Below are 22,171 nucleotides of genomic sequence, written 5' to 3'. Positions count from 1 at the left end.
TGGGCGTTTTTGTAGCTGGCGTTTTTTTGGGCGTCTTTGGAGGCAGGCATAACATCAGAACTTCTGTGTAGAGGTATATATACACACACACATGTATGTATATATACACATACACACATATAGGTGTGAAAGTAGCAGAAACCTATGCTTGCGCTAATGAAATAATTAACACCCATATGGCTTCTCTGCTATAACACCTATATGTGTGTATTTGTATAAATACATATAAGTGTGTGTGTATATATACCCCTATACAGAAGTTCACATGTTTTGCCTGCCTCCAAAGACCCCCAAAAAATGCCCAAAAAAATGCCTGCGCCAAAAAAAACGCCCAGGTGTGTTGTTGCAGGCGTTTTTTTGTGCATTTTTTGGGGGTCTTTGGAGGCAGGCAAAACATCTGAACTTCTGTATAGGGGTATATATACACACACGCTTATATGTATTTATACACATACACACATATAGGTGTTATAGCAGAGAAGCCATATGGGTGTTAATTATTTCATTAGCGCAAGCATAGGTTTCTGCTACTTTCACACCTATATGTGTGTATGTGTATATATACATACATGTGTGTGTGTGTATATATACCACTACACAGAAGTTCAGATGTCATGCCTGACTCCAAACATGTCCTCAAAAAAGCCCTATAAACGCCTGCAGCAAAAAGCAGGGTGACAGGGGCGAAGCCATATCCCTGTTCTATAAGTGTTCTAAGAGAAACGATCTTTTCTCTATAGCGGTCACCCTGACATGGAAGGGTTTTATCACCCTGCCATAGCAGTCAGAGTCAGTTAACACTACACTACGGTCCCCTTACACTTAACACTTTCCCTACAGAAACTAGATTATTAAATCTAACTATAGTGGAAAATAGTACCCTAACTACACTAGATATCCCTTTCCTCACACTAATAATTGCTAAATGACACTTTGAAGCAGAAGTAACAGAACTGCTTCCACTCTCTTCCACGTCCCTGTATTACAATGCTAGGAATTTGTCGGGGGCTATCTTATATACAGCCAATGTTCGGGTCGAACCGATGGTCGACCCGAACCGTTCAATCATCCCTAGTGGTGAATAAGTCAACCCCCCCCTCTCCCAGTAGTGACACAATAGCTCATCTACTTATGTTCCTCCCTCCCAGCAGTGACTTAGCAGCTCTGCTCCCTCTGCCCCCCACTTCCAGCAGTGGCTTAGCATCTCTGCTTCCTCTTCTCCCTCTTCCAGCAATCAGGGCCGGTGCCAGACTATTTTGCGCCCTAGGCAAGAACAGCTATTTGCGCCCCCCCCCCCAAAAAAAAAACATTTTAAAACATTTTAAAAACAGGGTCACTACACTATGGGTGAGCAGGGTTTTGGGTAGAAATGCATCTGTGGTGTCACTGGAAAAAAGATTGTCCCTGCATCCTTGGTGTCACTGAAATAAAAAATTCCTTGCATTGGTGGTTTCACTGGAAGGACAAATGTCTTTGTGTCCGTGTTCTCACTGGAAGAAAAAAATTGTCCCTGCGTCCATCATATATGATGTGCACCAGTAAATTTAAGGGGCTTGGGTGGTAGGAAGCTGGTAGTGGGGTACAGGGGGGTGAAGATGATAAGGGGTGGGATGGTAGGAAGCTGACAGTGGGGATGAAGCTGACAGGGGGTGGGATGGTAGGAAGCTGACAGTGGGGATGAAGCTGACAGTGGGGATGAAGCTGACAGGGGGGATGAAGATGACAGGGGGGATGAAGCTGACAGGGGGTGGGATGGTGGAAAGCTGACAGGGAGGATGAAGATGACAGGGGGTGGGATGGTAGGAAGATGACAGGGGGGATGAAGATGACAGGGGGTGGGATGGTAGGAAGATGACAGTGGGGAAGAAGATAACAGGGGGTGGGATAGTAGGAAGATGACAGGGGGGGGTGAAGATGACGGGGTGGGATGGTGGGAAGCTGATGGGAGATGAAGATGACAGGGGGTGGGATGGTAGGAAGATGATGGGGGATGAAGATGACAGGGGGTGGGATGGTAGGAAGATGATGGGGGATGAAGATGACAGGGGGTGGGATGGTGGGAAGCTGATGGGGGGTGAAGATGACAGGGGGGATGAAGATGACAGGGGGGTGAAGATGACACGGGGTGGGATGGTAGGAAGATGACAGGGGGATGAAGATGACAGGGGGTGGGATGGTAGGAAGATGACAGGGGGGGTGAAGCTGACAGGGGGTGGGATAGTAGGAAGATGACGTAGGGATGAAGATGACAGGGGGTGGGATGGTAGGAAGATGACAGGGGGGATGAACCTGACAGGGTGTGGGATGGTAGGAAGATGACAGGGGGGATGAGGATGACAGGAGGGATGAAGATGACAGGGGGTGGGATGGTAGGAAGATGACAGGGGGGATGAAGATGGCAGGGGTGGGATGGTGGGAAGCTGATGGGGGGTGAAGGTGACGGGGGGGGTGAAGATGACAGGGGGTGGAATAGTAGGAAGATGACAGGGGGTGGGATGGTAGGAAGATGACAGGGGGTGGGATGGTAGGAAGATGACAGGGGGGCCTGAAGATGACAGGGGGTGGGATGGTAGGAAGATGACAGGGGGATGAAGCTGACTGGGGGGATGAAGCTGACAGGGGGTGGGATGGTAGGAAGATGACAGGGGGGATAAGGATGACAGGGGATATGAAGATGACAGGGCGTGGGATGGTAGGAAGATGACAGGGGGTGGGATGGGGGGAAGCTGATGGGGGATGAAGATGATTGGGGGGATTAAGAAGATGTCAGGTGGTGGGGTCGTAGGAAGATGACATACATCTCCCCCCACCTTCATACACCCCCCCAGCTTCATACACCCCATCCATCTCCATACACCCCCCCCCCCAGCCCCCAGCTTCACAAACCCCTCCATCTCCATACACCCCCCCAGCTTCACACACCCCTCCATCTCCATACACCCCCCCATCTCCACCCCCCTAGCACCATACACCCCCCAGCTCCATATACTCCCCCCTTGCAAGTTAGTAGTAGTTATAAACATCATCACAGACCTCAGATCAGAATGGCGCTGTTGCAGAGAGTGGAGAGCTTCTGCCCGCCTCTCTCCTCTGTGTAGGAAACACACAGGAAGGGGGAGGGGCGGGTTCAGTGCTCGTCTCTGCTCTGCACTGACACAGGGGCAACTGAGGAGAGAGAGCAGCTGCCGTGTGTGTGTAACTCGCGGGCGGCGTGCGGGAACCAAGCCGCCGCACTGCCGCGAGCATTCCGGGACTCAGCCCTGATTTGCCGGGGACGATCCCAGCAAATCAGGGATGCTTGGGAGTGGGAGGTATGGCTGCGCCCTAGGCGGCAGTGTGCCCTAGGCGGCTGCCTTGTTCGCCTAGCGGTAGTGCTGGCCCTGCCAGCAATGACTCAATAGCTCAAATCCCCCTTCCAGCCGTCTTCTATTCCTAAATGGGGATCAATCCTGTTTAAAAATGCGTGTTACCCTGTTTACATTCTGATCCCATGGATTCACTGCTTTCTGCATCTCCAGACCAACACAAAAACATGGGTGAAAATCAGGGGTTCTGACTTTGCTGCATGCTTGACAGGGATTTAGAAAGTCTTGAAGCCAGAGATAGCCAAAGAACAGACAGGATCAGCTACATCTACATTAAATGATGGGTTTAACTGCGACATGTTATTGGACAATGACAACAAGATGTGAGATGGGGTTGCTCTGTGTCTATTTTTGCAGAAGGAGAATACCTGTCAATATTGACCTCTGACTCTCTTCATTTCTTTTACCTATGACAGCTCAGCCAAAAGTACGGCTCAATATTCACCATCTGGAAATTGACAGACCCGGTGGTGGTTCTCTGTGGTTATGAGATGGTGAGGGACGCCCTGCTGAACCACGCCGAGGACTTTAGTGCCCGCCCATTCATACCAACGCTGTACATCCCCACCAAAGGATACAGTAAGATTTTCAGGACACTTTTCAGAACTTAGTCTGCTCTACTGTATATTATAGAAAGCAACAAAAGTATGTCCATTCCAGAATGGACAAAGTTGGGACATCACAAATCATGCAAAGAAGGACCTTAATTGTACAGTACAGGACACATACAGCTTATTCATACACTATGGGCTATAGGCTCATACCTTCAGGTAAATGGCAACTGGCAAGATTTTGATGACACCCCCCCCCCCCTTAAGTCGCCTCCCCTATAACCCTACCCAACTACAAGAGTCTTCTGTTTTTTTGCTAGTGTCTTTAGGAGTTGGGCTTCTTCATCTTCCTGGAGAAACCAGCCTCATTTATTATTTTTCTTTCTTATTTTATCTTACATTTCTTCAATCAACTTTCACTGCCTTCTACTGTGTACATGGAAGCAGTATATCCTAATTACGGAACCTTGGTAAACCTTTGGAGCTATACCTGGTGTTTTGCTTGCGTCTATCTAGCAAGGTTACTTTGCGGTATAATCAAGGAAGCTCAGATCTCTGCAGTGTATAAATGTGCATTTACTATACAAAACATGCTGTACATACAAACTATTACAATATAAGAACATAATACAAGACTGGCAGATATAACAATGCCTAACAAATGAACAGCCTATGGTCTGTAAACAGCAGAAATACGCTTAAATTTACTTAACTTATTAGGGACAGTGTGTTTATGATCTCCAATGACAACGAGGTTCTTAAAACAGTTGCTGGAGAATCAGGTGAAAGCATCTTAGTAGCAGGGGACTCTGGTGTTCAATGCATCATGGAGTCCTGCTGTCTCATTTGCCTGGCAACATTTTATATATAAGGTTTGTTTACCTTAACTACCGAAACAACAGAAAAACCAGCTTACCTAACAACAAGCCAACACCTATTAGAGAGGTGTTCTCAAATTCTACCTCAAGGTGGCACTCTGGTCTTTTTTACCAGGTTACTTGTTTACTGTAGCTATAGAGACAAGTTTCCATTGTATTCAACAGTATTTGTTTCAAACACAAACTGATTTTTGTGTGTCACAACATGTAATGTTATGTCTGATTAATATAAAAAAAATCATATTGTTTATCAAGCGCAACACACCTGGACCCTACACTGTGGAGATTGCATGCAATGTTGCTTCGGGTACATGGATCGTGCGTGAGGTGGTCACATTGGCACATGGTGCACTGCATTGAGTTAGCCACAGGGTGCTATACAGGTCCAGAGCCATGGTCCATCACTTTTGAACCCAGTCCCTGAGGACTCCATGATGAAACCTGAACTTTATTATCTCACAAAAGTGAGTACACCCCTCACATTTTTGTAAATATTTTATTATATCTTTTCATGTGACAACATTGAAGAAATGACACTTTGCTACAATGTAAAGTAGTGAGTGTACAGCTTGTATAATAATGTAAATTAGCTGTCCCTTCAAAATAACTCAACACACAGCCATTAATGTCTAAACCGCTTGCAACAAAAGTGAGTACATCCCTAAGTAAAAATCTCCAAATTGGGCCTAATTAGCCATTTTCCCTCCCCAGTGTCTTGTGACTCATTAGTGTTACAAGGTCACAGGTGTGAAAAGGGAGCAGGTGTGTTAAATTTGGTGTTATCGCTCTCACTCTCTCATACTGGTCACTGGAAGTTTAACATGGCACCTCATGGCAAAGAACTCTCTGAGGATCTGAAAAAAATATTGGTTGCTCTACATAAAGATGGCCTAGGCTATAAGAAGATTGCCAAGACCCTGAAACTGAGCTGCAGCACGGTGGCCAAGACCATACCGTGGTTTAACAGGACAGGCTCCACTCAGAACAGGCCTTGCCATGGTTGACCAAAGAAGTTGAGTGCACGTGCTCAGCGTCATATCCAGAGGTTGCCTTTGGGAAATAGACATATGAGTGCTGCCAGCATTGCTGCAGAGGTTGAAGGGGTGGGGGGTCAGCGTGTCAGTGCTCAGACCATACCCACATACTGCATCAAATTGGTCTGCATGGTTGTCGTCCCAGAAGGAAGCCTCTTCTAAAGATGATGCATAAGAAAGCACGCAAACAGTTTGCTGAAGACAAGCAGACTAAGGACATGGATTACTGGAACCATGTCCTGTGGTCTGATGAGACCAAGATAAACTTATTTTGTTCAGATGGTGTCAAGCGTGTGGCGGCAACCAGGTGAGGAGTACAAAGACAAGTGTGTCTTGCCTACAGTCAAGCATGGTGGTGGGAGTGTCATGGTCTGGGGCTGCATGAGTGCTGCTGGCATTGGGGAGCTACATTTCATTGAGGGAACCATGAATGCCAACATGTACTGTGACATACCGAAGCATAGCATGATCCCCTCCCTTTCGGAGACTGGGCCGCAGGGCAGTATTCCAACATGATAACGACCCCAAACACACCTCCAAGAAGACCACTGCCTTTTTAAAGAAGCTGAGAGTAAAGGTAATGGACTGGCCAAGCATGTCTCCAGACCTAAACCCTATTGAGCATCTATGGGGCATCCTCAAACGGAAGGTGGAGGAGCGCAAGGCCTCTAACATCCACCAACTCCGTGATTTAGCCATGGAGGAGTGGAAGAGGACTCCAGTGGTAACCTGTGCAGCTCTGGTGAACTCCATGCCCAAAAGGGTTAAGGCAGTGCTGGAAAATAATGGTGGCCACACTAAGTATTGACAGGGGGCCCAATTTGGACATTTTCACTTAGGGCTGTACTCACTTTTGTTGCCAGCGGTTTAGACATTAATGGCTGTGTGTTGAGTTATTTTGAGGGGACAGTAAATTTACACTGTTATACAAGCTGTACACTCACTACTTTACATTGTAGCAAAGTGTCATTTCTTCAGTGTTGTCACATGAAAAGATAGAATAAGATATTTACAAAAATGTGAGGGGTGTACTCAGTTGTGTGAGAAACTGTACACTACCCAGCGTCATGAACAGGTAACACAGGGTCACCCTGTATCTTTGATTGGTATTGTGACAAATGGGTCTGGATGTTTGGAAAGTTTTCACTTCTCAGTGTAAACATTTCAAATGTGATGCTAAAGCTCAGCCACTCAATGCTCAGTTCAGGTGTTACATCACACCACAGCTTGTATACAGCGGTACCACTTCCACATAGAGCCCTTATAAGGTACTCAGGTCCGTGTATGCCTGGGTTAGCATGCACTCCTACCGAGCACATTTATTCTACCCTATTTATCTCCCACATTCTACTCCATGTGTATCCCACAGGGGAACACCCTCACTTGTAACTTTGGTGGAGACCAGGTGAAAGGGAGTCAATTCTAAACAGCAGGTAAACAATTGCTCTGCTGAAGGCCAGTGCAACACTCAATCTCAGAATGACAATGCATCTCTTCCACTGGAGCAGGGCCTGGTTTTAGCACTGATCTCAGCATCTGGACCTTCCTGTTGCCCGATTCCTTGTCTGACCCTGGCTTGCTCTAAGGACTCTGCCTCTTTTGCCCAACCGTGCATGATCCTGGCCTGTTGCCTGACTACTCTTCTGCCTGATCCCTTGGATTCCTGTGTATTACCTTGGCTATTGTTCCTGACCATGCTCCGGCTCACTCTCTGGCTTGCCTTTCTGTGTATGGCCTCAGCTTCCATCCTGACTACACTCCCTCCATCCAGTTCTGCTAGTTACACTATGCCACCCTCTCGGGTGCCATCTTGCTTGTGGCCGCTACCTTGGTCCTGCTGCATCTCCAAGTGCAACAGAGGTTTTGCAATCAGTCCTGACAGACCAGCTGACAACTATCCAGTGAACTACCAGCAAAGCTACCTAAAAGGCACCCATGTTTCTTTGGGCCTTGCACTCCCTCATGGGTGCTAGGCACTCAACTGCAAGGAAAGCCTTCTTGTCAAGTCGCTTCCGACCAAGTACATGACAACATGGCTGGAGATCCCTGGCGTGTACCTGATACGGTTTATGTGGCCTGGTATGGTTCGGGGGTGGGGGGGGCACACATTAATCCCTCTCCCTGTAAGATTCTGGTACCTTCGGTACCCTTCCAGCCCATTTCTTCCGCATTGCGTCCCACCTTTTCAGCTAGGTGGAACGCATATACCTGCCTATCTCTTTAAGCCGCATGACGTCATAACTAGGCGCCGCTCTGAGCGGCTATTTCAATCGCCGGCTTTCACTCACAAGGTGTTCGTGCAAACCGCTTGTTATACAGCCTTGTCTGACGCTGCCGAAGCCTCCAGCTATTTCCCCAGTATCTGGATAGACCGGAGTCTCGCTACTTGATCCTGTATCTCGCTACTGATCCTGTATCTCGCTACCTGATCCTTATCTCATTACCGGACCCCTCATCTCTCTAAACCAACTAGTGATAAGTACCCCACAGGGGATTCCTTCCTATCAACTTACACTATCTACTCTTGCATACTAAAGACTGTTGCTATCTATGCATTACTATTTCTATCATCTGCACTGTTACATAGATTGCTAGCTCTTGAGTCTACTACCATCTATATCCTTGCACTGAGTTAGCAATTCCTGTACACTTCATCTGCTGTCCCCTACCACCTGTTATTTGTACATGATTGCTAACCTATCTGCATACTATCTATCACCATCTGCTAACACTCCTGAACATTACTATTGAGTGCCTATCATTGCTATCACTACTCACGCCTGTCCTTTCAGCACATCACCTCTATACTATCGTATACAACCTATCACTCCAGGAACATCTTATCTGAGTGTCTGTATATTTGCATGCTGAGGCAGGCTGGGCCACAATGATGAGTCTGGAGAGTTGGATATGGTGATTCAACACATCTCTACACGACTACTGAGTGGAAATTCTGCAGCTGCAAATCCAGTTCACTAAACAAACGCCGGAGCGTTACACTCCCCCACCTTGCTTGCCTGGCCTGGCCTGAATGCTTTCTGGTGTGAAATTTTAGGGGGGACCCTACATTTATTTTTTGTGTGGAGTCTCCCTAAAATTCATACCAGACATGAAGGGCCTGGTATGAATTAGGGAGGATCTCCCATGTCTGCAATGTCTATTATAAATTCATTACATAAATATATTGTTATATTGTTCATTCATAGTAGATTGAAGGGCTGGCCATTCTTTGTTTTGTTTAACCTTAATTTTTTTATAGCAATGCATTCCAAAAATTATGCAAAATTGGAAAGAAAAGCCTTTATTACATTTGTAAATAATTTTGCCGTGCTTTAATGTGACTTTATCGCCATTATAAATGGGACAAATTAAAGATGTATAGGTTTTTATCTACAGTAATACTGGTTGTAAAATGAACAATGAACAAACTAGAAAAAAAGTGAAATTTTTAATTGGTTATATTTTTTTGTGCATGGGTCACATACAGTAGAAAACTATCTGACATTTAACAACTCCTATAGTTTTACTCTGCTTTGTAAAGAACGGCCCAATGTAGATGGTGATCTGACATGTCTTATGATCATTGCTGCAATCTGTAACCCATTGCTGATGATTATTCACTGCAGGTTTTAATGGCCCCCGGTGGCGTCCTCTGCGCCGCTTCACCATCTCCTCCCTAAGGAACTTTGGGATGGGGAAGAAGACCATGGAATCCCGCGTGCTGGAGGAGGCGACTTATCTCACCCGGGCAGTGTCCGAGACCGAAGGTGGGAAAAAATAACTATATTACTTGAAATTTTTCTTTTCAAATTTGAAAAAAAAAATGTTTATAAAATATAAAGGTGGGCTTAATTGCCTAGAGCTGGCCATACACTAGCAGAATTTTGTTCCAAATTTTTTGTTTTAAGAAAATTAATTTGATTTTCTAATTGTTACTGGGTCAAATTTGAAGTTTGTTTTTGATCACAGCAATGAAAAAAATTAAAAGGAGCGGAATAGAAATTTCTCTTGAACAAACACTTGGAATAATTAGGGAGAAAGGAGGAGATTATTTCCCTGTACAGTAGTCTCCAAGAAACAGAAGGGAAAGGGAGATTGTGTATTGGACTTTCTAGGTACTTTGGATATAAAGTCATGTCCCTATCCAATGCCCAAGGTACCCATTATACTGTACATGACTTTACACCCAAGGTACCTAGAAAGTCTAATACACAATCTCCCTTTCCCTTCTGTTTCTTGGAGACTACTGTATGGGGAAATAGTCTCCTCCAGGGACGTAACTACAGGGGTTGCTATTGCAACTGGGCCCCATGCTCCAGGGGGCCTGTGTGGCTCCCCTGTACACCTGGATAGGAGGGGCAGCGGGGGCAGCATGTAGAGAAATCGCTGTCCTCCTTTTTCCTCCTGTAGCCGCAGGAGGAAAATGGAGGAGATTGGTTCCTCTGTATGCTGCCCCCGACACTCCTCCTATCCAGTTCACTTGTGTTCTGCTGTCTCTGGGCCCTGTGCTGCCCCCCCCCCCCCACTGAGCTCCCTCCCCTCTCCTGCCGGCTGCTGCAGGGGATGTGTCACAATAGAGAACCAGGAAGGGGTCGGTAAATATGTAATTTACCAGCTCCTTCCTTTTCTGAAAGGACAGAGTCATAGTCAGTGACATTGTAAAAAAATAAAATAAAATGATAAAAAAATAATACAATTGAAATACCAAAAAATAAAAACTACTGACACCAGTGGGTGAACTTCCAGGATTGCAAAGGTCACACTTGCGACCGGGCCGTGGCATTCCACCACTGTGGGGAGGCCCCAAGATGGCAGGAAGGGGGCCCACTGCAGAACTTGTGAAAGGGTCCCGCTGCGGGACCATAATAAAGGGCCCCGCAAAGAGAGTAAAGGGCCCCAGGATCAGTGGAAAGGGCCCCAGGATCAGTGGGAAGAGCCCCAGGCTTGAAGGGAAGGGTCCAGCCAAGGGTCTGAGGGGCCCTTCACGGTTTCTTGCACCGGGGCCCTGAAGGTTCTAGTTACACCTCTGGTCTCCTCCTTTCTCCCTAATTATTCCAATTATTTATGGATGTTGGTACCAGTATAATAGACTTTAAGAGTCCATTCACACTAGCGCGACTTGTCAGGCGACCAAGTTGCCTGACAAGTCGCGGTCGCTCGCTCGCCATTGAGTAGTACAGGACCCATTCTAATAGGAGTGACACAAGTCGCTCCGACTTAGAAAAAGGGTCCTGTACTACTTTGGGGCGACCTGGAGGCGACTTGCATTGACTTCAATTATATGAGTCTCTGCAAGTCGCGCCGAAGTCGCGGTGCACACAGGTCGCCCCCCCAAAGTCGGATCGCGCCAGTCTGAATGGGCTCTTAACATAGAGGCTCCCTCACTCTCTCTTGAACAAACACATTTCCAACTGTGGACGTGGTTTTGTTAGAGAAACTCATTCATTCAAAAACAAAATGTTAGAAGCAAATTAAATTTTGAAGTACTTTTGACTAGATATGTGCAGAACAGAAAAAACTGTTTCATTTTGGATAGATTCGTTATGTTACCAATTTTGTTTCTTTATGGAATTATTTTCGTTTGGTTTCAGAATTAGTTTAGTTTAGTTTCATTTTCGTAAAATTTTGTTTAGTTTTCATTAAAATTTGTTTAATTTAATAATTTTCTAATGAATTACATCTTTTCAGAACGATTAGAATTCAGATTGGTCAAAAAACAGTTGATCAATTTGAATTCTGTGTGAAGAATAGCTGGTTGTTAAGCAGCGGGCCGGGCAGCCGGCCGACCGCGTCCTCAACAACCATAACTAATCATCTGTCAGCGGGCTTCCCCACCAGCAGATGAATGTGAAGAAAAGAAAGCCGGCAATTTCTCGGCAATAGAAAAATGTTAAAAAAAACGGCGTGAGGTCCCCCACCCCCCAAATCCATACCTGACCCTTACCGGGGCATACAGCCTGGCAGGTCAGGAAAGGAGGGGACAAGTGAGTGCCCTCCCCCCCCCCCCTGAACCATACCAGGCCACATGCCCTTAACATAGGGGGTTGTCCACATGTTGATGGGGACAAGGGCCTCTTCCCCACAACCGGGGCCAGTGGTTGTGGGGGTCTGCGGGCTTATTGGAATCTGGAAGCTCCTTTTAATAAGGCCCCCCCCCCTATGTGAATGAGTACCCCTACCCAAAATACCAAAAAAAGTGTCAAAAAGTAATAAAAACTGTTTTTTGACAAAGCTTTTATTAAAAAATAAAAAACCGTGTCCCTCATTGTAGATCCATTGTCAGTCATGCTGCCCGCCACACCCTGAAAAATTAAAAAGTACGCTCTCACCGACCCGGAGGCCACCTGCCTTCTGCAGGCTCCTCCATTTGACATTTCTTTTACAGGTAAGGGGCGGGGCCAAATGTCTATGTCACCTAATGGCACCTCCCTCTTCTGACACCACGGAGCGAAGCATGCTGGGTCATTTTTGTTTTACATTTTTCTATTGCCAGCATTCTTTTCTTCACATTAATCTTTCAATGCGCATAGATAAAAAAAAACACTTAAAGATGTAGCAGTTAAACACGCTCGTCTCATACTGCAGGGACAACGGTTTGTGTTCCACCTGCGTTCCAAGATGGCGGAAGTGACGTATCATGCTGATCCCACTCCAAGCGTTTCGTCAGTAGCGTCTGATGTCATTATTATTATTATTATTATACAGGATTTATATAGCGCCAACAGTTTGCGCAGCACTTTACAGTGTGGGGGAAGACAATACAGTTACAGTACAATTCAATACAGGAGGAATCAGAGGGCCCTGCTCGTTAGAGCTTACCATCTAGAAGATCATCAGTCATCACCACCCCTAATGACATTAGATGCTACTGACGAAACGCGTAGGGGATCAGCGTGACATGTCACTTCCGCTATCTTGGGACCTAGGTGGAACGCAAATCTGTGTCCCTGCAATACGAGACGAGCTTGTTTAACTGCAACATCTGTAAGTGTTTTTTATCTATGCGCAAGTAATAAAAATGTCTTACTACTACAATATGAAGGGTCTTTTGTTTATTACAGTACCTTTTACCTTTTCTCATCGGAGTTAAGTACCTGATTGGAGTGGATCGCTAGTGGGTAGCTTGATCTACACGAGAAACTATCTCCTAATAATCCTATGCGCTTTACATGTTTATATCTGGTGAGTAGGAAATTTACCTGATGGTGGTGGAAGAGAGCACGAATCAGGAATCATTATGTAGAGCACAGGTGTCAAACACAAGGCCCGCGGGCCGAATCCGGCCCTCCAGGCCATTTTATGTGGCCCTCGCACCTCTCCTGTAGCTGCAGGAGAGCTCCAGTCCTTATACTTTCTGCTTTCCAGCAATGCCTCCAGCTTCTTCCCAGCAGCACCACAAGGTAAGGGAGGTGCACTGTGATGTAAGGGAGGGTGGGGGACTCAACTTTTGATGGTTGAGAGGCTCTTGACGTCTTATGTAAGGGTAGGGGATGCTCTTGGCATCCAGTCTTACAAGTACAACCGGCCCTTTTGAGGGCAATCATAATGCTGATGCGGCCCGCGATTAAATTGAGTTTGACACCCCTGATGTAGAGGAACCAGAGAAGATCTCTGCAACTCTGTTTTTGCACTATTTTGAGCACTTTGGTGTAATATGGACAATTTGTATCATTATCAATTTTGATTCACAAAGGGAACGTGGTATTTCATTTTGTTTATTTTTACATTTCGGGCTTGTATTGCCTTACAACGAGCTGCTTCACATTCATTTGTATGTTTATTATTCTGCATATATAATTTTTCACAAATATCTGACACTATTTGAGTTTGCACACATTGTGAGTTAATTTGTCAATTTTATCTGTGCACAGGTAGAGGGTAAAAACTACACCATTTTTTGTTGATATATAAAACTATAACTACTATATTCTGTATAAACTCACTGTTGATCCAGAGGAAGGCAACAAAAACTCTTCAAAGCATTGTCCAAAGGAGAAAAATAAATTCCTCCTGATTCTCTGAAGGCAATCAGATATTCCCTAGATAAACAATCTCTGGTGTTATTACCTATAAATAATGTAGCAGGATTCCCAGCCATTTTGATGGATATGGGTCCGCCAGGGTTACCGCTAGCAACAACAGCACATTTAAGCATGTTCTCCAAGTGTGAGCACTCAGACAAGAATCAGTCCAGTATCTTTGGGGTTTTAGGTTTATTGAGAACTTGGATGGGAGAAGGGATGAGTGGGATACTCCTCTGGCTCAGCTATGCACAATTTGAGTGGGACAACTGAAAAATGCCTGCTGACGCTGGCTTAACGCTGGCTGAATGCCGGTCAACGCCGGTTGGCGCTGGTTAACACTGACTTGCTGTCTGTTATTACTGAACTGACTTCTGACACTTCCTTTTGGCACAAAGTCCTTGTTAAAACTTCCTTAGCACTTTCCTCTGAGGTAGCTACTTGTAGATTTGCTGCAACGCTTAATACTTCAGGGCCTGCACCGGCACCCTCTTTACACACACTTCTCTTCAGGGCTTAGACTCTGGCACCCCCTTTCTAAACCTTCTCTACTGGTTAGCTGGCTCCTGGATCCCTCTGACCTTCTGGAGTGGTCCCCTATCCTAGGCAGACCCCTGGGTAGTTTACAGTACTAAAGAAAAAAAAGGGGGATATTATCCCCAAAGTGCCCAAATATTAAAGTGATTGTGCATATATCGGCAGTCTTTGTAATTCCAAAGTGCAGGTACAAAAACGTGCAGCAAAAACAATTATGTGTTCATTCTTAAAGTGCTTCATGTGCAGCAAAATTGCATTTCTTCATGCAAATGGGGAATCCTTCACCTTATGCTCAGCTCACTTACCAGACGACCCCTTGGGGTCTAACGTAGGTAAATGGAATCTCTTACTCCTAGTGTTTCCTATCTCGCCGCTGGAAAATATCCATGATCTCCTACGGCTGGTTACAAGGGCTGGCTCTGGATCCCAATCTCCATCCCGTTCAAGCGTAGGGCAGTATTAGCATGACATAAAAGATGCAAAGAATCTCATGGTGTAGTATGCATAAATTCCGGTTTAATAAAAGAAAGTAGTCACTTACAATTTGAGTTTCACAAAATCAGCTGAAAAACAGCGCCGCAGCCGGTTTGCGTTCCGGCTGTGTTCCAGAATCCAGAAGTCACGTAGGGCGTAGCACGGGGTCCGACGCGTTTCGTCATCAAGGGTATGACGTCATCAGGAATTTTTTATGATTTGTGTATTTCATTTATTCACAAATGTATTTACATATTCAAATTTGATTCACAATATTGAGCGCTGTCTCACATTTACCACATTTTACACAACCTATTGTTGTTTAGACTAGCTGCTCAAATTTATTTTCTTTATTGTATATACACAAAAGTAATTTACATTTGAAAATACCTAGGCGTGATCACGTGAGTAATTAATACTTACAAACCTTTTCCAGTTTACGGTACTAACAACACTGCTTTCCTGGAAACTTCTGCCCCAGCAGCTCCACTCCGTCCACAGCACACTGGATCCCTCTCTGCAGCTCAGCTCAACCTTCTGTCCTCTAGGCCGACCGCCAAGGACCTCTTCTCATGCTGACAGGAGGAGAGACAGCCGTCACTCTCCTCCTGGGACTCTTCTTCCCGCCAAAGACACTTTGTCATGTGCTCCCTTCAGCCTTATACCCCACCCCAGGGTGCATTACGGTAGGTTCCGCCCACTGAGATAAATATAAGTCCTGATATACTATTGGCCGAGTTTCCTCCACTGTCCAACAATGGCCCTCATTGGACACAGTGGGGAGACTCCCCAAGCTCAACAGACATACCTGGAAACACATGACAGTCTAGCTGAATGATTAGACCCCTCTGGTAGGCACACAGGGCCACCCATATACTTTTCCTAGCACCTACCTAGGAGGGTGGTACAATAAAAACTCCAGAAATTGTAAAAACAATCTTTATTTTAGATATAATATTCACCAATTTTTGTTATTTCCTTATTTTAGGAAAACCCTTCAATCCCTTACTGATCATGGCCAGCGCTGTTGGGAATATTATCAGTTCGGTGCTGTTTGGAGAACATTTTGACTACAAAGACCTGAAGTTACATGATCTGATGTCTCACACCTCCAGACACATTAGGAATGTTGTGTCCCCCTTGCACATGGTAGGTTATTATCAAGGGTGATTTTATCTTGCTTAAAAGGGGCAAATTGTGCCGTGAAATAGTGAACAATGAATTATGTACACTGGTCTCTCCAAGAATGGTGTGTGGGTTGCTTAGCTCAAGATAGCGCTTCCAAGGACTCACCAATTCTTCTTTTAAGCGCTCTCTTGCTCACTTTTATTTAAAGTGATATTAAACACACGCTGTTTAACCACTTCAGCTCCTGAAGGTTTTACCCCCTTAATGATGAGGCCATTTTTTACGATTCGGCACTGCGTTATTTTAACTAACAATTGCACAGTCGTGCAACACTGTACCCAAATACAATTGATGTCCTCTTTATCCGCACAAATAGAGGTTTCGTTTTTTGGTATTTGATCACCTCTATTGTCTGCTTTGATGCCATAGTAACCCTCAGCAAAAGCATGTGCTGAGCCTGGGTCAAGTCAGATGGACGCTGTTTCAGTAAGGCTAGGGCAGGATCCGGGGCGACAGGCATGTTTGTGAGAATGAAGAGAATTAAAAAATATTTCTGCCCATAATTTGCAAACCAATGGGCAGGACCACCATATATACAGTATATGTGTGTTACTGATCCACCACAGCCCTTAAAACAGCTATCTTTGCTGGGACCAGATACCATCTGGTTAGGACATTATAGTTAGTTTCAAGTGCCAGATTATTTTGTAAGGAAGACTTGGTCATCATCCAAATCTCACTCCAATCTTCTGGATCCAAGTGGATGTTGAGGTCAGAAGCCCATTGGGTTGTATAGGAGGTAGGGAGCAGTTGGGGCAGAGTTCAAAGGGGAATGCAGCTTAGAGATTAGGCCTAGGGCATGAGGGTCATTCAGGCACATATGTTCAAATAGTGATCCAGTGAAAAAATGTGTAACTTGAAGGTAGTGGAAAAGTTCAGACCTGAGTAGGTGATTTTGTTTTTGTAAGGTTGAGAATGATTTAAAGGATGAAGCCATAAACAAGGGATGCAACCTGGTAAAATTTAGACTCACCCATGAATGGAAAGAGAAGTGAGTCGAATAGGCTGGGTAAAAGGAAGGGTGTTTAAAGAAGGAAAGCAGAGGGGTATGCATTGAGAGCAGTTTGGAAGGGCCAATCAGCCTACCCCAGAGGGCCAGAGAATGAAGGGTAATTGGGTTTGAGACAGACCTACATTCGGAATCAGAGCAGATTGTCAATTGCCAGTGGATTACATTCAGTGGCCTCAAGTTCTACCCACAATGTGATTTCATGGGTCGCATGATAGAGGGTAACTTGTACTAGTTGGGCCACATGGTAAAAAAGCTTGGCACTCATAGGCCACCAGCGAGTTTAGAATGCATTAAAATTCATTTAGTGAGCTTCTATTTAACTGAGACCCATATATAAGTGTTTGTACAGCATTGTAGGATTAGTAAAAAATGGTCTGGGACTGAAATGAGGAATACTCTAAAAAAAAAGAGAATTTTTGGTAATAATTAAATTTTCACAGCAGTTATCCTACCTATCTATGAAATATGAAGAGGGGCCCAGCGTAACATAAGGTAATTTAGGTGGGTGAGCAAAGGTGGGTTGTTAGCCTTGTAGAGTGCGGAGGGTTGCCCTGTCAGTTTGATACCCAGATAGTTGAGATGATGGGTAGCCCACTGGAAAGGAAAAATGTTTTGTACATGTCCGACTTCAGTGTCAAAGAGGGAGATATTGAGCACCTTAGATTTCTCATGATTAACCCCCGGAGAGGTATGCAAATTGCTTTAAGGTGTGCAATAGATTAGTGATGTAAGAAAAGACCAGGCATTTTTTTCTCCCACTGATCACCAATGTCAGCATTTTTTTCCTTCCATTAGGTCCATACCTTAAGGTAATGGGGCACTGACCAGCAATGTAATGGGAAACAGACACTGGCCACCAATGTAAAGGAGAACAGATACTGACCACCAATGTAATGGGGCACATACTCTGACCACCAATGTAATGGGGCACATACACTCACTACCAATGTAATGGTGCTGTAATGGAGCACAGATACTGACAACCAATATGATGTTTCACTGACACTAACTACCAATGTAATGGGGCACAAGCACTAACTACCAATGTAATTGGATTCAGACACTGATCAGCAATGTAATGGGGCACACTGACCACCAATAGAATGGGGTTCAGACACTGACCACCAATGTAATGGTGCTGTAATGGAGCACATATACTGACCACCAACATGATGTTTCACTGACACTACCAATGTAAAGGAGCACAGATACTGACCACCAATGTAAAGGAGCACAGATACTGACCACCAATGTAATGGGGCACATACACTGACCACCAATGTAATGGTGCTGTAATGGAGCACAAATACTAACCACCAATATGATGTTTCACAGACACTGACCACCAATGTAATGGTGCTGTAATGGAGCACAAATACTAACCACCAATATGATGTTTCATAGACTCTGACGACCAATGAAAAGGAACACAGATACTGACCAACAATGTAATGGTGCTGTAATGGAGCACAAATACTAACCACCAATATGATGTTTCACAGACACTGACCGCCAATGAAAAGGAGCACAGATACTACTGACCACCAATGTAATGGTGCTGTAATGGAGCACAAATACTGACCACCAATATGATGTTTCACTGACGCTGACTACCAATGTAATGGGGCACAAGCACTGACCACCAATGTAATTGGATTCAGACACTGATCAGCCATGTAATGGGGCACACTGACCACCAATATAATGGGGTTCAGACACTGACCAATAATGTAGTGGGGTACACTGACTACCAATGTGACGGAACTCAATGATCACCAACACGAGGGGGGACAGACACTGACCACCAATAGAAAAAGGCACAGACACTGACCACTGATGTAAGAAAATACAGACACTGACCACCAATATATGGGGACACTGATCACCAACGTAGGGAGGCACAGACACTGGCTGTCGATGTAAGGGGGACACAGACCCTAATCACTGATTCCAGGTATATTTTCCTCCTGTTAACCACCAATATCAGGTATTTATTTTTTTTTATCCCACTGCTCCCACTAATGTCTTTTTACCTCTTGCTGACCACTCAAATTGTATTTTTCCTCTCCCTGGCCACCAATGTTGAGCATATTTTCCTCCCCCTGAACATCAATACCGGACCTATTTGTTCTCTGGTCGACCACCAATGCTGGACATTTTTTCCCCATTGACCACAGTCACCAGCCTTCTGTTCCAGCAATGTAAGAGGCTGTATGACATATTCTTCTGACCGCTGCTTACTACTATACATTACTGTGAGGGATTAGCTTGGTGGTGAGTGTGGATGACCCCTTTGGGGGGGTTAGTTACACAGGGAGATAGCCGAGAATTGGTTGCAAACAACAGTTTGGTTTATTCATGCAATTTTCTTCACCAGACTGCAAGCGTCAAAAACATCCAAAATAAAATAAAACACAAAATAAATCCTTGCCACTGTGGGCGGCTACCTTCTCACACACAGGAACCTATCTAATGAAGTCTGTCTCCAACCTACTGTTGGGCAGACTTGGCTGATCCTACAGCAGACACTCAATAGTCCATGTTTTTTCTTCACACAACAAATGTCCATTGATCATGTCCCTTTTCCTCTTCACATTGAACATGTCCCTTTTCCTCTTCACATTGAACATGTCCCTTTGCTTTTCTCTTCACATAGCAAACAGTGCATTTATTTCTTTATACATAGAAATAGTCCAAGACCTCACCTTGAGTAGTCTTCAGTCTTAATTAATTTCCCCTTCACACAGGAAATGTCCATTGGTTTCTTTTCACATAGAAACGATCCTTGAGTAGTCTTCACACTTGTTACCCTCCTCAGCGCACATCGCTTCAGGAGGTCTTCCCCATGCTCACACAGCTTTCAGGGGGCACACATCTGACTGTCCTCCTCTCCCCATGCCCACACAGCTTCAGGAGGCAGCAATCCTTCTCCCATGCCCACAGGGCGTTGGGAGGCACACATCTGACTGTCCTCCTCTCCCCAGCCCACACGGCGTCAGGAGGCAGCAATCAATAGGACTTCCTTTGGACTAATTATAGAGGCCTTAACTTCCTCATTCCGAACAGCTGAAGGCCTTTCAACTTCCTTAGACAGTTCTGGCTACCTTATAGTAATTGGGGAATTTTCTAAACCAGGTGAAAATGTATCTCCTGTCTGTGACTACATCCACAGATTTACCTGACTTCCTGTCACAATTACATACTCCTGACTAAAGTTTTTCTTGTCTCAACAGTTGCTTGTTACTAAGTAGTTTCCAACTATTTTAACTAAGGTCCATCCTGCTTCTCAGGCACTGGCTTTAACGGCGTGGTTGTTAAAGCGATTGTTAAGGAGGACAGTTGCCTTTCAGATTCTGTCATCCCCAGGGCCTGTGCTGGACTATTTTTCACCATCATAGGCAAGACCAGCTACTTGCACCCCCCCCCCCCCGAAAAAAAAATTGTTAAAACTTAAAAAAAAAAGTAGACCATATTAAAGACACCTAAACATGAAACTGCTAGGCAACTTTTAATTTGCAAAATAAGACAGCCCAATCTAGAAAAAAAAACAAAAAACAAAACAGCCCAATCCAGCAAAGAAGCTACCACATATAGCAAAGAGACATTCCCACATAGCAAAGAGACATCCTCATATAGCAAAGGGACAGCCAAATCTAGCAAAGGGATATCCCCATCCAGCAAAAAGACATCCTCATTTAGCAAGGAGGAATCCAAACCCAGCAAAGAGACAGTCCAATCCAGTAAAGAGACAGCCCAATCCAGCAAAGAGGCATCCCCATATAGCATAGTTTGGGGATGGGGGGGAACGTGACAGGTGGGGGGAGTGTGACAGGTGGGAGGCAGTGTGATATGTGGGGGGCAGTGTGACAGGTGGGGAGGGCAGTGTGACAGATGGGGGGCAGTGTGACAGGTGGGGGGGCAGTGTGATAGGTAGTGGGTAGTGTGATAGGTGGGGGAGTGTGACAGGTGGGGGCAGTGTGATAAGTGGGGGGACAGTGTGACAAGTGGCACGGGCAGTGTGACAGGTTTTGGGGGGGCAGTGTGACAGGTGGTAGGTCACTGGGACAGGTGGGGGCCCAGTGTGACAGGTGGGGGGAGTGTGACAGGTGGTGGGGGCTAATGTGACAGGTAGGGGAGAGTGTGACGGGGGGGCAGTGTGACAGGTGGAGGGCAGTGTGACAGGTGGGGGGAGTGTGACATGTGGGGAAGCAGTGTGACAAGTGGGGGACAGTGTGACGGTAGGGGCAGTGTAACAGGTGGGGGGGCAGTGTAACAGGTGGGGGGCAGTGTGACAGGTGGGGAAGCAGTGTGACAAGTGGGGGACAGTGTGACAGGTAGGGGCAGTGTAACAGGTGGGGGGCAGTGTGACAGGTGGGGGGGGAGTGTGACAGGTGGGGAAGCAGTATGACAAGTGGGGGACAGTGTGACAGGTAGGGGCAGTGTGACAGGTGGGGGGACAGTGTGACAGGTGGGGGGCAGTGTGACAGGTGGGGTGGCACTGTGACTACACTGACCTACCTGACCACTACATTGACCTACCTGACCACTACAATGACCTACCTGACACCTACACTACCTACACTGACCTACCCGATTCCTGTTAACTGTGGCTGGATAATCCCGTACATCTGCAGCCCTCAGTACAGCCCTGCACTGCTCACACAAATCTCCCCGTTCCCCAGTACAATGTACATCGGTGGATTCCCTCACCTCTCCATGTCTTCCACCATCAGACTCTCCCTAGCACCCGACAGACAGTATTCTTTTGCGGTCCCACTACCCAGCAGCCCCTCGGTATCCCCTACTGGCAGAGAGGTCCACAAACAGCCACTGTACCTCTCCTATGACCATCTGCACCATGCACCGCCCCTCCACCTCTGCCGCTCTTACACAACAGGCCGAACCAGAGGGGGCAGGCTGGCTGGACCGGAGGAATGCCGAGGCAGGGGGGGGGGGGAAGAATATGGTGCTGTGTAGGAATGCTGGTCGCAAGGATATGGCTCATCAGGAGGTGTAGAGGGAGGCCACAGCATAGCACACTCAGAACAGCGCAATTTTGCCCCCTAAATGTTCGGCTGGCCCCCCAAGCCTTTGCCCCCCAAGCAGCTGCC

The 22,171-nt window shown here is 45.9% G+C and overlaps 1 protein-coding gene across 1 annotated transcript in view; it reads left to right on the top strand.

Annotated features, from left to right (window-relative positions):
- Positions 1 to 22,171, top strand: part of LOC309555532 (cytochrome P450 2C20-like) — a 95,302-nt gene that overhangs the window by 28,176 nt on the left and 44,955 nt on the right. The window contains exons 2-4 of the mRNA XM_082257599.1: positions 3,782 to 3,944; positions 9,455 to 9,595; positions 15,849 to 16,009. Coding sequence (XP_082113725.1) covers positions 3,782 to 3,944; positions 9,455 to 9,595; positions 15,849 to 16,009 — 465 coding nt within the window. The remainder of the gene's footprint in view (positions 1 to 3,781; positions 3,945 to 9,454; positions 9,596 to 15,848; positions 16,010 to 22,171) is intronic.

Source organism: Pelophylax lessonae (assembly GCF_965119305.1).
Source record: "Pelophylax lessonae genome assembly, chromosome: 5".
Lineage (NCBI taxonomy): Eukaryota > Metazoa > Chordata > Amphibia > Anura > Ranidae > Pelophylax > Pelophylax lessonae.
The sequence above is the reverse complement of the archived record's forward strand: the minus strand, read 5'-3'. Positions and strand labels throughout refer to the sequence as shown.